Source organism: Meleagris gallopavo, chromosome 25 (genome assembly GCF_000146605.3).
Source record: "Meleagris gallopavo isolate NT-WF06-2002-E0010 breed Aviagen turkey brand Nicholas breeding stock chromosome 25, Turkey_5.1, whole genome shotgun sequence".
Lineage (NCBI taxonomy): Eukaryota > Metazoa > Chordata > Aves > Galliformes > Phasianidae > Meleagris > Meleagris gallopavo.
This window is the reverse complement of record NC_015035.2, coordinates 2,973,654-2,986,109: the sequence shown is the minus strand read 5'-3', so window position 1 is coordinate 2,986,109 and position 12,456 is coordinate 2,973,654. Positions and strand designations below refer to the sequence as shown.

Genomic DNA, 12,456 nt, shown 5'->3' with positions numbered 1-12,456 from the left:
CATCACCTCCCACCCCCAGGGTTTTGCTTTTTGTTTTTAGACAGGATGTGGAACTAACGCCTTGCATAGGTGGGAGAGAAAACAGCCACAGCTCCAAAAATCACAGGCTGAGCAGCTGACTCAACAAGCAGAACAAGAACTTGGCCTGGCTGTGCTGCTCGGAGCAGACAGAAGGTCGCAGGGCTGGGGAGAGGGCTGCACAAATCACAGACTGTCGGGATGAGTTTCTGCTGGAGCGTGCTCCTGGAACCTCTCTGTCTGTTGTCCGTGCCAGTCCTGGCACCAGATTTATCCTTAAAAGGCCTCTCACCCTGCAATGTAGAGTGCTCCTCTGTAGCAGTGTCTCCTGCTCTTCTCTTCTTGGAGATCTGCTTGCTTACACTTAGGGGCAGTGCAGAGCCCCTCATGAGCTTACGGGAAGCATCTAGATTTGGCTGCATGTACGTGTGTGATATTCCTGACCACTCAGATTTAAGAGTCAAATATGGGGTGAGCTGGGGAGCACAGCAACAAAAGCCCTCCTGCACCCAGCAGTGCTCTGTAACTCCATGAGCGCAGTCTGTGTGACAGCACGGGCACCGAGTGTGCACCACCAGCAGCCCCCAGAGCTTCACATACAGGATTTAATGCTTTTCTGCAGCTCCCACAGCACATCCTCTGATGCCCTGTGCTGACCGCAGCTGGAGCTCGAGGAGCTCATCCTCTGCAACATACCAGGATGCTATGATGGAGCTGAGAGAATCCAGCACTTCAGAAGCTGTCAGGCGCTGCTGCGGATCCAAGACGAGCAGTTTTCGGATCAAGCACACAGTGTTCTCTGAGACCCGACCATCCCTGGGGAGAGAACGTGTGGTGAAGCCAGGTCTGAGGTGGGCAGTGCCAGCAGCAGGAGCGTGGGTCAGAGCTACAAGAGCTCTGAGCCAAGAGAGACAGAATTAACCCAGAGCTGAATCCCCAGCCCTGCAGCACGAAGCCTTCCTCACTCTTACAGCACGTCCCAGCTCTGCTGCTGCTTCCCAGCTGGCTCCTGCAGCCTTTGCACTCACATCAGCTGTGACCTCGGGGGCCGGGGCTGAGCCCACCCGTGGGGGAGGGGGCTAAAGGTGGTACTCACTCAGGGATGGTGTACTCGGCAGCCTTGATTTTGCGGAAGAGCTCCTGAGGTATGCTGTCATAGAAGGGGAACTGGCCATAGAGCATGGTGAAGAGCACGACGCCCAGCGCCCACATGTCGCTGGGTTTGCCACGGTACGGCCGACCTGCAGGGAGGGAAGAGGTGAAAGCACCAGGGTTGGTTACTCTGCAGCACATGGAGCAGCCCAATATGTGATCCTCCCCTTTCGAAGCGTTACACCCTCATACAGCAGCACCAGGCACTTCTGGAAGGTGCCAACAGGCAGAGCGCAGCTGCCAACCCTTCCTCTACCAGGAGGGCTTTCCACACACACAGCTCTGCTGCCATCACAGATGAGAACTCGGGCACATTTTGCTGCGCTGACACCCAGCAGCATGCCTGCAGGGAGCCTGCCCACCTGGCAGCCGTGCAGTGGATGTGCTGCTCAAACTGAGCACACAGCAAACCAGCCAACAGAAGCGTGCGTGAGGCTCAGAACTTAAACTCCAGTGCTGCACCACAGCATAGGATGGAGGGAACGACTTCCTCTGACTCACGCAGTGAGTCACTGCTGCAGCATTTGTTATTTGTACTAATTATTCTCCGCTTTATACGCTCAAAAAAAAGGCACCTCTCCCTCCTCCCCCAGCTTTTCCTGCGGTGACATTTCGGCAGCCATAAAACACAAGCCATCTCTTCACAGAAGACAGCTTCTCCCAGCAACTAAAACAATGATTAATTCTCCAGGCTTTTCAGCTTCCCCTTGCACAGGAGTATTAGCAACACAGACAGAGGGATGCTCAGATTCTGCAGATGGTGAAGCCTGAGATGTCCCCAAGTAACTTCTGCCTCCAGAGGGAACCTGCAGACTGAGCCACTCTGGGGCAGTTTTGAGGCACACAGGAGCCCCACAGCAACTGCACAGAGGCCATTCAAAGCACCAGCACAAGCCATCAGATGCAGTCTGGCTGCTGACAGCAGGCCAGCAGGGCTGTGTGGTACCCCAGGCTGGCAGGAAGGAGCAGCTCTGTGCATCCTTCAGACACCCTCCAGCTGAGCAGCAACTGCTCCGAACTCCTGCAAAGCAGTTGGCTTGCATCACCCATCTGGTTCCAGGGGCCTCAGGATATCCTGCAGAACAGGAAAGGCCTGCAAAAAGCATGAATTCCACCTCCCTGTCAGCCTCTGCCTCCCTTCCTGGCCTAGGAGGAGAAGGGAAGCAGCCTCAGACCTGCCTGGCAGATGGTGATGGAAGAGCTCAGTTAACGTTGGCTGCTGCTGCTGCCTGTAAACCTGAGAGTGAGTTTACTGGGCTGGCCTACTGGGTCTTGGACACCGAGCAGAAAAGACCAGCTCCCTCTGAGGGTATCTCCCATATAGGACTGCTTGGGACACTGCAGACTGGTAAGGGATGACTCAAATCTTCTGCAGAGGTGTTCTCAGTGTTCTAGGCACGCAAGAGAAAGAATGGCAAGGATTCTGTGAGGGCTGCTGCCCTGCACTGCAGACTGGCACAGGAACACTCGCTGCTGGTGTTCAGGTTTTAGGCAGTTTCCCATCCTAACACGTGAGACCCTGCAGCCAGACAGCTCCAAACAAAAGCAATTTGATCTGCAGTCAGTGGGAAGACTCCACAATGTGAGCTAATGCTTAGTAACCAGAGTCTACGTGGAGAGAAACTTCTAACGCACTGTGCCAGCTGTAAATGCAGCCACCAACACCACAGGTCAGCTCAGCTGGACGAGAGCAAACCCAGAAGCCCAGTGTCTGCTTGAGCCACTGCTCAGCTACAGGCAGCACACAGCCAGCAGGGCAGACTTTGCTTACAGAATCTACTGCAGCAGCTGAACAGGAACCCCATCTGCTGCTGGAAGTTCCAGGCACTGAGAACAGTTAAATGCCACGAGGACATTTGGGAAAGCTGCTTTCCCCCTCCTCAGGAGCAGACAAGCTGCAGGCCAAGGACAACGTTGGCCTGATCATTTTATTTTTAAGCAACTCCTCGCAGTCAGCCCAGCAGCTGCCCACAGGGTCAGCAGATCCCTGCAGGGAACACAGAGCTGCTGCAGCATCTGCAGCTCAGGCCATGCCTGGGATCAGCTGCCCTCACAGCAGGGTTAAGAGCCACAATAAGTGAAAGATGTGTTATGCAGGGCTGTGAACTCCCAGCATGAAGGAGGTGACGCCTACCGCTGAGCACATCGGGGCTGATGTAGGCAGGGCTCCCCCGCTGGTCCTTCAGAAGGTCATCCTCACTCACCAGGTGCTTCCCCAGGCAGAAGTTCGTTATGGTTATCCGATGAGTCCTGGGAAGAAGCAGAGGGATGGGTGAACAAGCAGCGTGTGCAGTGGGTCACAGGAAGCCTCCCTACACTGTAAGAATGGGTTTGGCAGCAGCAAATAATAAAATTTTCAAGGGAAAGTGAACTCATTCTAGAATTACCACTACATTTCAACTTCCGTGTCACTCAGTTTGGCTCTTAATGTGCAACTCGCTGGACTGAGCAGAAAAATTGTCCTCTATTCTTGAAAAAACACCGACTTCTGTGTTCTTGAATAATATCACACAACGGGAATCTAAAAGCATGAATTAAGTCAGTCAAAATAACCAAGAAGTATTCCCAACAAATCGAACAGACAAGTGAAATAAAGCCAAGTGTGGGTTGCCAACAGAGAGCTGCTTATTAAGGCGGACAGACTTGTGCTTCAGAAGTGCAAAGCTACGACTGTCAGAGGAGCTCCCTGGCTGAACAGCAATGTGGCGTTTGGGAAAGGCTGACTTAGGAGACCGACTGTTCTGAAGGACATTGGGATGTTCAGGGCTGCTTCCTTTCATTCAGTCACTCAGTGTGACCCTCACCCACCCTTCCAGACCGTTCACTGCTTCACAGCCTGCAGCTGTTCCACCACAGCTGACACGCAGCTCTGCCTGCAGGTATCTGCACTGCATGCTTTGCCTGCAGAAGGAGGGGAGTTCTGCAGGGATCCTTTAAGGAAGCATCCTTTACCTGCCTGCTCCTAGCAAGGAGGCATCAAACAAGCAAGCAGAAGAGATTTTTCTTGAAGTAGCTGCATAAAAATAATCTCACTGTGGAGGCGACCCCACAAAGCACCACCTGTTGGGCGTGGGGTGGGGAGAGCAACAAGTTCAACCTCGGTAGGCAAAACCTGCTTGCTTTGAAACAGTGTTAGGGAGGAGAAAAAGAGCAAAGCAAGCTGCAAACACAGAGGATCCACTTGCTTCCTGCAGACTGGGAGTCTGAGGACCCAAAGCCTTGCAAGCTTTTATTCATTCCACAGTTAAAAAAAAACCAAACCAAAAACAGACAGTGTGAAAAGAGGGATTCCACTCATTCCTAAGAAGAGTGCAAAATATTTAGCCAGTAATGTAATGCTGAAGAATACAGCAACGTCTCTGAACTGGAACCAGCTTGCCAGCTGAGTAACTGCACAAATAAGACACACAAAGCTGCAAGGAGCACCCAGCAGTGCAGCCCAGCTCGGCTGCATCCTATGGGTGCATCTCTGTGCTGTGCTGAGCCTTGCACCAAGCAGCTGATGGGAACAAGGAAGCCACTTCAACAGCACATCCAGACAGAAGAACTTTGTTTAGATAAGTAAATATTTTGCTGCTAGCAAAAACACAGCAGCAGAGCAGCCAGAGATTTAACAGTGCTGTGATTATAGTGCAGACTGCAGCGCTGGGGATTCCTGCAGCACGATGGGAAGTGAATGACACGAACAGAACCATTTCACATGTTTCAGTTCCTTCTTTTTTGTCAGAACCATTTCTCTTACAGGTTTCTGGATTACTACAAAACCTAGTTTTCAGAAGCCAGAATCCAACAGGAAATGCTGACAAGAGGTCACCAAGTGTTACAAAGACAGAACTGCCTACATCAGGCTCGATTCATTGCTGGAGATTAGCTTATCTAACTCTGAACTGGATCCGTATTTTCATGCAGCTCATTTCCAAGTCCCTCAGCCTTCTCACAGAGTGCTCTCAATCTGCAGTGCCTTCAGCTTTGTTCCTACAGAAACATCTGCTTCAGGGTAGGATCCACAAAGGGACTCTCCAGCACACTTACCTTTTGTTTAGCACCATGTTTCCTAGTTTCAAGTCTCTGTGCACAATATTTTTCTGTAAAATACATAATTGTATAACATGAGCAAAGGCATTTTGGTCTGAATTTGATGCTTACATAAAAGCATTCAGCATCTTTTTTTTTTTGAAATGAGGCTGTCTTCTTTCTCAGACTAGAAAAATACAGGTGCGACACAGTCACCTTCTCAGACAATTTCTTTTAGATGTAAATTAAGGAAGGCAGAGCTGGTTCTAATATATAGCAGAACACTGAGTGACGGCTATGTTAAAATAACTACAACACCTGAAGTCATTCCAGTATAAATGCATGACACCAAGAAGCCTGGAACACCAGTGCCCAGGCTTAAAGATGGAAACTTTCAATAGAGCACAGGGTCAAACAGCAGCACAATCTATTCTTGTTGCAGGGACTCATACAGACAGATTGCAAACTCAGCTTGAGCTTGAACCCAACAGAATCGATTCTGACAGTGAGATGTGTCGTGCTTCGAAGGGAAACAGCCTGAAGTGCCTCCTGCAGCTGATCAGCCTCTGCTCTCTTCCTCAACCACCACCTTTCTGGGTTCACAGCTCACCTGATCTGCACTGAGCCCAGCTGGCCCTTCTCCATGCTACATCATCACTGAGAAGGAGAGGGGAAGCTCCCATGGCTTGGGGCATGAAGGCTTACACAGAACACAGTTACTGACACACAGCTCCATCCTTTGCAACTTTCCCACCGCCCACACGAGGAAGTTTTAAGGTATCTAACATGGGAAAATCAAGTCTTCCAGCACTGAGAGGGAAAGATCTCACCTTATGTAATGCTTCCACCACTCGTACCACGTCATAAAATATCACAACCGTCTCTCGCTCGCTGAGCCTCTTCTCCTTAATCACATAATGCTGCAGATTGATCAGATCTGCTGTTTTGTCGCTGAAATCATGAGCACAGAGACAGTCTAACACAAGGCAAATGCGCTTCTTCATTTTTCTGACCATTCTGTTGGCTTCCAGATCTTCTATAATTTCGCAAGCTCGGTCCTGCAGGGAGGCAAACACATGAGCAATGGTTCAGGCAGCTATCAGACAGAGCAACCAGAAAATAAATACAGGCTGATCCCAGAATAAGTGGAAGCAATTACAGGGCTTGATCTTGGTCCCAAGTGGGGATTTCAGAGAGATGATGCATGATCTCTGCTTGAAGAAGCCAGAGAAAGTCTGTGCTCTTTGCTTACATGCGTACAGCAGTCTGTGTGGCAGCACAGACTGAACACTACGGATCATTAATAAGCAGAAAAACAGAAAAATTAGCAGATCCTTCATAGCACTAAGCAGGACACAACCAAATCGGACGTTTCCTTTATTTAAGATACAGCACAGACAGCCTGGAGTGAAAAGTCTGCTGGCAAACCAGCATGCAAAGCAATACCAGCATCCCAGTGGCAACTCCTATCCACGAGCAGCCCTGAAGGTGTTAACAGCACGTTCACTCACTGGGGATGCTGATCAGCACATTTACTGGTTCATTTTAACACACCAAAACAGTTCCTTGGCACTTTACTCCTCCTTATCAGCCATCATAAAGCAGCAGAGAGACCAGAAAACACAACCTCAGTTCTGAAGGGCGCTCTATGAGCACGAGTTAATTTGCAGGGAGTTAATAAAGCAGGGAGGCAGCCCATAAACGTCATTACACAAGGTTTACAGGCTCCAGGTGCAGTATGACAGCAGTCACTGTCAAACTGTGAGTATCAGAGGGTGTGCTGAGCACCTGCCCAGTCTTCAGTGTTCTCATACTTCCCAAATCCCAACCCTGTTATATCATACTGAACAGCCCAAAGGCTCTTCACACACATGTCACAGATGTGCTTGTTTGAAGCAGCGCTGAGGAACCTCAGTGTGCTGGAAACTCTCTGTGCACCAGAAGAGGGTCAGCACCAACTGCACAACACACAAAAGCAGCTCGAGCCAGCAGCAATTACCAGCATTGCCCTGAGCTGCATCGTGAGCAGCTGTACCTGGAAGAGCCCATGGTGATGAACCACTCCTTCCTGATTGTGGAGCAGGGAAAGGAGAGAATACTCCGTGTGCAGCAGCATCTTGCCCTGTCGTTCTTCCTGTGTTTCTATTCCTTTATCCCCCCTTTCTTCTAAGGTGAGAATCTTCAGGGAAAAGGAAAAAGACTTTTACAACTCCCAGAAGAAAAAAAAGAAAAGGAAAAACAAATGCCCCCAAAGCTCTCTCGCATTTTAGGTAATCACATGGATACTTAACAGTTGGGTGTAATTACTCTGGTATCTGTGCACTTGAGACAAGCCTGTCTGAACTAAGAGCCGCACAGAATGCAGAGCATGAGCCTGAATAACACAAAAGAGGCTCATGTGGTTTCTGCCAATACCCCAAGAGGCCCTTCCTGCTTTGGGGCAGCACAGGAGACCAAAGGCCCCAGGGAGAGCACTGCAGAGCCCCAGGAGAGCCTCAGCTCAGAGCTAAACTCGAGCCCAGAGCGATGCCTGCAGAGCTGCCCTGCTGAGGGTTTCAGCAGCCAATTCCCTCAGCTCAGCCTGCACCACGCTGCACCAAGCACTGTCATGAGAGCAAGAGTTAGAGAAGAGCTGGAGCCCCTGCACTCTGCTTACCTTTAGCTGATAAAAGTCATCTGTCCCATCCTTCCTTGCCAAACACTGAACAATACTTGGCACAGGGGAGTTACCTAAACGTGGACCTGACAGCACAAAGCAAAAACAGACTTGTTTTCCTCAAGCAGCAATGACTAATTCAGGGTTACATCAGTATCCAAGTGTCACACAGTTTACGTTAGCTTAAATCAAGCTCCTTTTTTTTCAGGACACCAAGAGTCCTTCTGCAAACCACGATCTAAAGACAAAAATGAAACCACTGTGGATAGTGTTTTAAGTTGTTAACTGCAGAACCATTAAGCAAAAAAGAAAAATCACAGCTATGCTGTGGAATTCACATTTCTGTATGCCTGAACCATACGACTTTTACATCATACACCAACAGCATCCCTGGCAACTGCTGCTACCACTCCTCCAACCCAACCACCTCCTCTGCAGGGGCTCTCAGGCACATGCATCACTCCACGCTGCAAGTTAAAATGAACAGAGGACACTCTGTGTCAAGTCAGCTAACTGATTGCTGCTGCTTTCCAGCTGAAAATCCATCGTTTTTTAGCACTTTGTGTAACTAGTTCCAAACTAGCAACTGCTCTAGCAGCTCTCAAAGCCAGCAGAGCAGCCTTGCCCAGGCATACACCCCCTGTAACAGTCACCACTGTGTTACTGAGCTGTCTGATAGCATGTTTCAGGCAAACTGGGTTAAACCTATCCCCAGAGCTCTGGCCAAAAAGCTTCCTGAATTTGCTTTTAAACAAAGTTTAAGAATCTAGTTTAAAAAAACAAGAAAATCAAAATTAGGAGCAAGGGTTCATGTTTATCTTCAAAGACACACGTGCCTTGCTGTGTTGGTGCTACACACGTCCCTGGCTGACTGGCTACAGAAGCCCCACGACTGCTGCCCAGTGATGCCAAGGGAGCTGCCCAGCTGCGAGGCACTAATTTACACCCTGCTTTGCCTTCTGCTTTCAGTTTTGCCATCAACAGCAATCTGAAAACGAAAGATGAAGAAAACCCCTTCTGCTTACCCAGTATGAAAGGGCCCGCTCTCTTGGCATTATTTCCAGAGATCCCTGTACAAAGAGCTTTTGCCTTAGTGGATGTTTCCCCAGCTCCTCTGTCTGATGCTCGCCGCTTCATCCTTGGCTCTTGAAAGAGAGAAAAGATCACATTTTGATGAGCAACTGAGTTAATTTCCTTATACTACCCCTTATTTCACATGGGAAAGCTACTGCTTACTGCTGTGCTGCTCTGCCTGCTCATCCTTCTGCAAAGGAAACAAACAAAACGAACCAAAAAAACCCAGCAACCAACAAATATGGCTCATTTACTGATAGAGCAGCTGTGGGCTGGAGGCTGGATGCACGCTGAAGGTATAAATCAGCTCCGTTATTCAAAGCAAAGTTTCCTAGAACAGAGCTTTGAGAGACATAGTGGGAACAAGTGAAAATAACGAGAGCTTGCTTTACAGCAAGAACCAAGTCTGTCAATTAACACATTCCAAACTAATGCTGCAGTTATCCTTTGCATGGGTGCCTCCTTCTGATTCAGCCCAGGGAGTTCTGTGCATTCATTCTAAGAGAGGTGGGGGGAGAGGAGAGGAGGAACTGAGCCCAGATTCATTTTCTTCCCCTGAGCAAGTCCCAGCCAAGCCCTGCTGAGTTCCCTACAAGTTACTGCAGCGGGCTGACCAAATATTTTGGCTTGCACTTGGTTAAGAAAAGTCCCCAAGTTTCACCAAGGAAGAGAGTGACAAATCACCACGCCGAGGAAGCCGGGACATTCGCCCTCCGGCAGCTCCACCCTTTCTGTGGACACAGCAGTGATCTCATCGCATTCATTAGGGAGCAGTATCTGTCACCAAGGTCAGAGATAGCAGCAAAGATAAGGCGAGAAATCTTCCAGCGGATTTACACCCCTGCGCTGTTGGATTCCATCACAAGTTCAGATGTTTGAGCAAGAAATCTCCCCCCTGCTCCCCATCACCCCCAGCCCAACGCTCCCCACACCCTGAGCCAACTGTGATCCAACTGCGAGCAGCCCTGTGAGATCCTCTGCTCTCTGCTGGCAACGTGTGAGTGAGATTTCCACCGGAGAAACCCCACTGCACAGAAACTCTGAGATAATGAGCGTTGTGCAATGGGAGCCGGGTAGGAACCTCTGGTGCAAACAGCGTTACGGTAAACAAAATAATTGGAGGACTCACGTCGTTCAGCATCAACTGTATCTTCACTCTTCTCCCAAACTAGGTTTTCCAGCGTCTCAGCAGACAGGAGTCCTCACCTCGGAGAAGCCTGGCTGGTTGGAAGGTCGAGGGCTCTGCAACGTGAAATGAGATGCACCTGATGCTGTGGGCACAGGTGTGTTCCTGTATTGCCCTCCCCGCCTGCAGCACTGCTGTGACAGAGCCTTCATTGCTGGGAGGAACTGCTAAACCATCACAGGAGCTGATCCTTAAAGTTTGGACTCGAACAGAATGATTTGGGGAAAAGGCTGAGAACGATGCATTGAGTTTTACAAATCCTCACTGCAAGTGGATTCCTCTTTACAACTTTTGTGTTCACTTCAAACCAACCAACAGTCAGCACCATCTAACAGTTCACCCAGCCCCATTAAAAGGATAAATTTAGGACTGAAATCTGATGCTCCAGAACCAGGCCTACACCACCTACACCCCCCCAGGCACACCTACACCCCCCCCAAGAACAGCAGCCCACAGAACCCAAAGGGCTCCGGGGGTCCCACAGAGCACACAGAGTGCTTTAAGTGAAGGTCATGGGGCAAAGGAAGAGCACTGGGGCAGCTGCTGTGAGAGAGCAGAGCTGTTCCCTTTCCTGCACGTTGTGTAACCCCGATTAGAGCAGGGAAACTGGTCAAAGGGCCACGGTTTCATTGTGCAAGATCGTGCTGTGCTGCAGCAGGCTGGTACGGGGCTGGAAGGAGTGCTCTGAGCCAGGGTGTAAGGCGCTGTATGTAGGAGCCACAAATGCAGAGCGGGAGGTTCCCTCCTGCTGAGCCAGCTGCTGCTTTCTGCCTACAAATCCATTTCATCCTGAGCTGCGCTGATACAGAGCTCTCACTTCAAGGGGCTCCCCTGCCAGAAGCACGTGCAACACAAAGCTGGTGCTGCACAGACAAAAACAGCTGTGCTGCATCCTGCGAGAAGCAGCTCCACAGAAGTCCAGGCTTAGGATCGCTCCAGGCTGTGAGTGGAGACACCTCAGGGCAGGAGCAGCACGCTGGGACCCAGCTGCCCATTGCCCCACAGCTCAAAGCACAGCGAGGATCACAGCACGCTGAATTCCTCCTCAAACACGACGGGCACGGAGCAAACAGGCATCACAGGCACCAATCCTGCTGCAACGGAGTGATCCCAACACAGAGACGTGCTGCGTGGAGGAGCAGCACTGTGCTCACGGGCAGCCTCACACTGCTGGGCTTTCCCAGCTCTTACACTGCAAGAAAAAAAACCCCAAAGAACAACAAACCCAACCCATTTCAACACTAGCAAAATCCATCTCAACACAGCGTATCCAAAACTCCACCAAAGAGCCAGAACGAGATCCCTCCCAGCAGGACCATGGATGCTCACACGGTGGTTCCCCACCCCCCCCAGTGCAGGAACTGCTCACACCCCCGCTCCACCATCTGTGACACCAGCAGGCTCAGACAATGAGGCTGCAAGTCTAACACAGGAATTTATCACTGGCTTCTGGTGCGGTGCATGCACTGCATCAAAACCTTACTGGGGAAGTGCATTTAGAGCTTCCTACTGCATCGTGACTTCAATAGAACTGTTAATCAAATAATTTTAGAGGTCCAGATCGAATGTCTTTTAATTAGGTAGCTTATGGAAATTGTCTAATTCCTGAACTGCCACGCAATGTTCCAGTGCCCAGCACAGCAACAAAGGAAAGCAAGTGGAGAAGGCTGCCCTGTGCATCTCAGAGCAAGGAACAAGCAGGTCCTGCAGTCCGGCCGCCTCCGTTAATAGCAGGAGCTGAAAAAATAGTACCTTTGGGGTGTGAACAGGATTACTCAGCACCGCAGAAACTAGTTAAAGAACTGGAACAGCTGACACAACCTCAGCGGTGCTGCTTTCTGCTGCTTTATCTCACGGGGGCACAAAGCGGGTTTGTCTGTGCTTACAATTTCTGGGGTGATGAGTGAATGCCAAAGGCCACGGTGCAGTCCTACCGAGGAGCTGATCTCTGCAAGGAAGGAAATGGGGTGACAGAGGGGAGACAGGACAGCGCTGGGGCAGTGGCAGATAACAGAGCCCAGCAGTATCTGTTTGGGTTTTTTGGGAGCCCAACACTGCAACATTTGGTACAGAGCTAGAAAGAACACCGAAAGCTATGGAAGTTCAGCAGTTCTGCAACAGAAATACAAACAATTAAAGAAAAAGTCCTCTGGATGACTCAGAGCCAGCAGTACAACCAAACCGTGTGCTGTGCCGTGAGCCCTTCCGGGAAGAGCCGCCTTCTCCAAAGCACACAGCAGCCCTGAGTCACTGATTTCTTGGAAACACAGAGCCCAGTGAGCTCCTTCCCCCTGCACCAAGTGAGCTCCGGGGGAGGCACAGAGCTGGACTCACTGCAGCCCAACCACAGCACTCA

General features: G+C 50.3%; 1 protein-coding gene across 1 annotated transcript; it reads right to left on the bottom strand.

The window, feature by feature from the left end:
• Positions 1-119: 119 nt before the first annotated feature.
• On the bottom strand, positions 120-10,156 carry STK40 (serine/threonine kinase 40). Its single transcript, XM_010723348.2, has 9 exons — positions 10,044-10,156; positions 8,866-8,985; positions 7,841-7,926; positions 7,220-7,363; positions 6,015-6,242; positions 5,203-5,255; positions 3,305-3,420; positions 1,115-1,259; positions 120-834 (listed from the first exon to the last, which is right to left on the bottom strand). Exons 2-9 carry the CDS (start codon positions 8,975-8,977, stop codon positions 624-626), a joined length of 1,095 nt encoding a protein of 364 aa, XP_010721650.1. The 5' UTR covers positions 8,978-8,985; positions 10,044-10,156; the 3' UTR covers positions 120-623.
• Positions 10,157-12,456: the final 2,300 nt, after the last annotated feature.

Bases quoted from the DNA above. Each gene is read 5' to 3' on its own strand.
- STK40 (XM_010723348.2), bottom strand. From the start codon at position 8,977: ATGAAGCGGCGAGCATCAGACAGAGGAGCTGGGGAAACATCCACTAAG. The intron at 6,243-7,219 runs GTACAGCTGCTC...GCCTCCCTGCAG, and splicing joins ATCACCATGGGCTCTTCCAG to GACCGAGCTTGCGAAATTAT. The intron at 1,260-3,304 runs GTAGGCGTCACC...CCCTCCCTGCAG, and splicing joins CAGCCCCGATGTGCTCAGCG to GTCGGCCGTACCGTGGCAAA.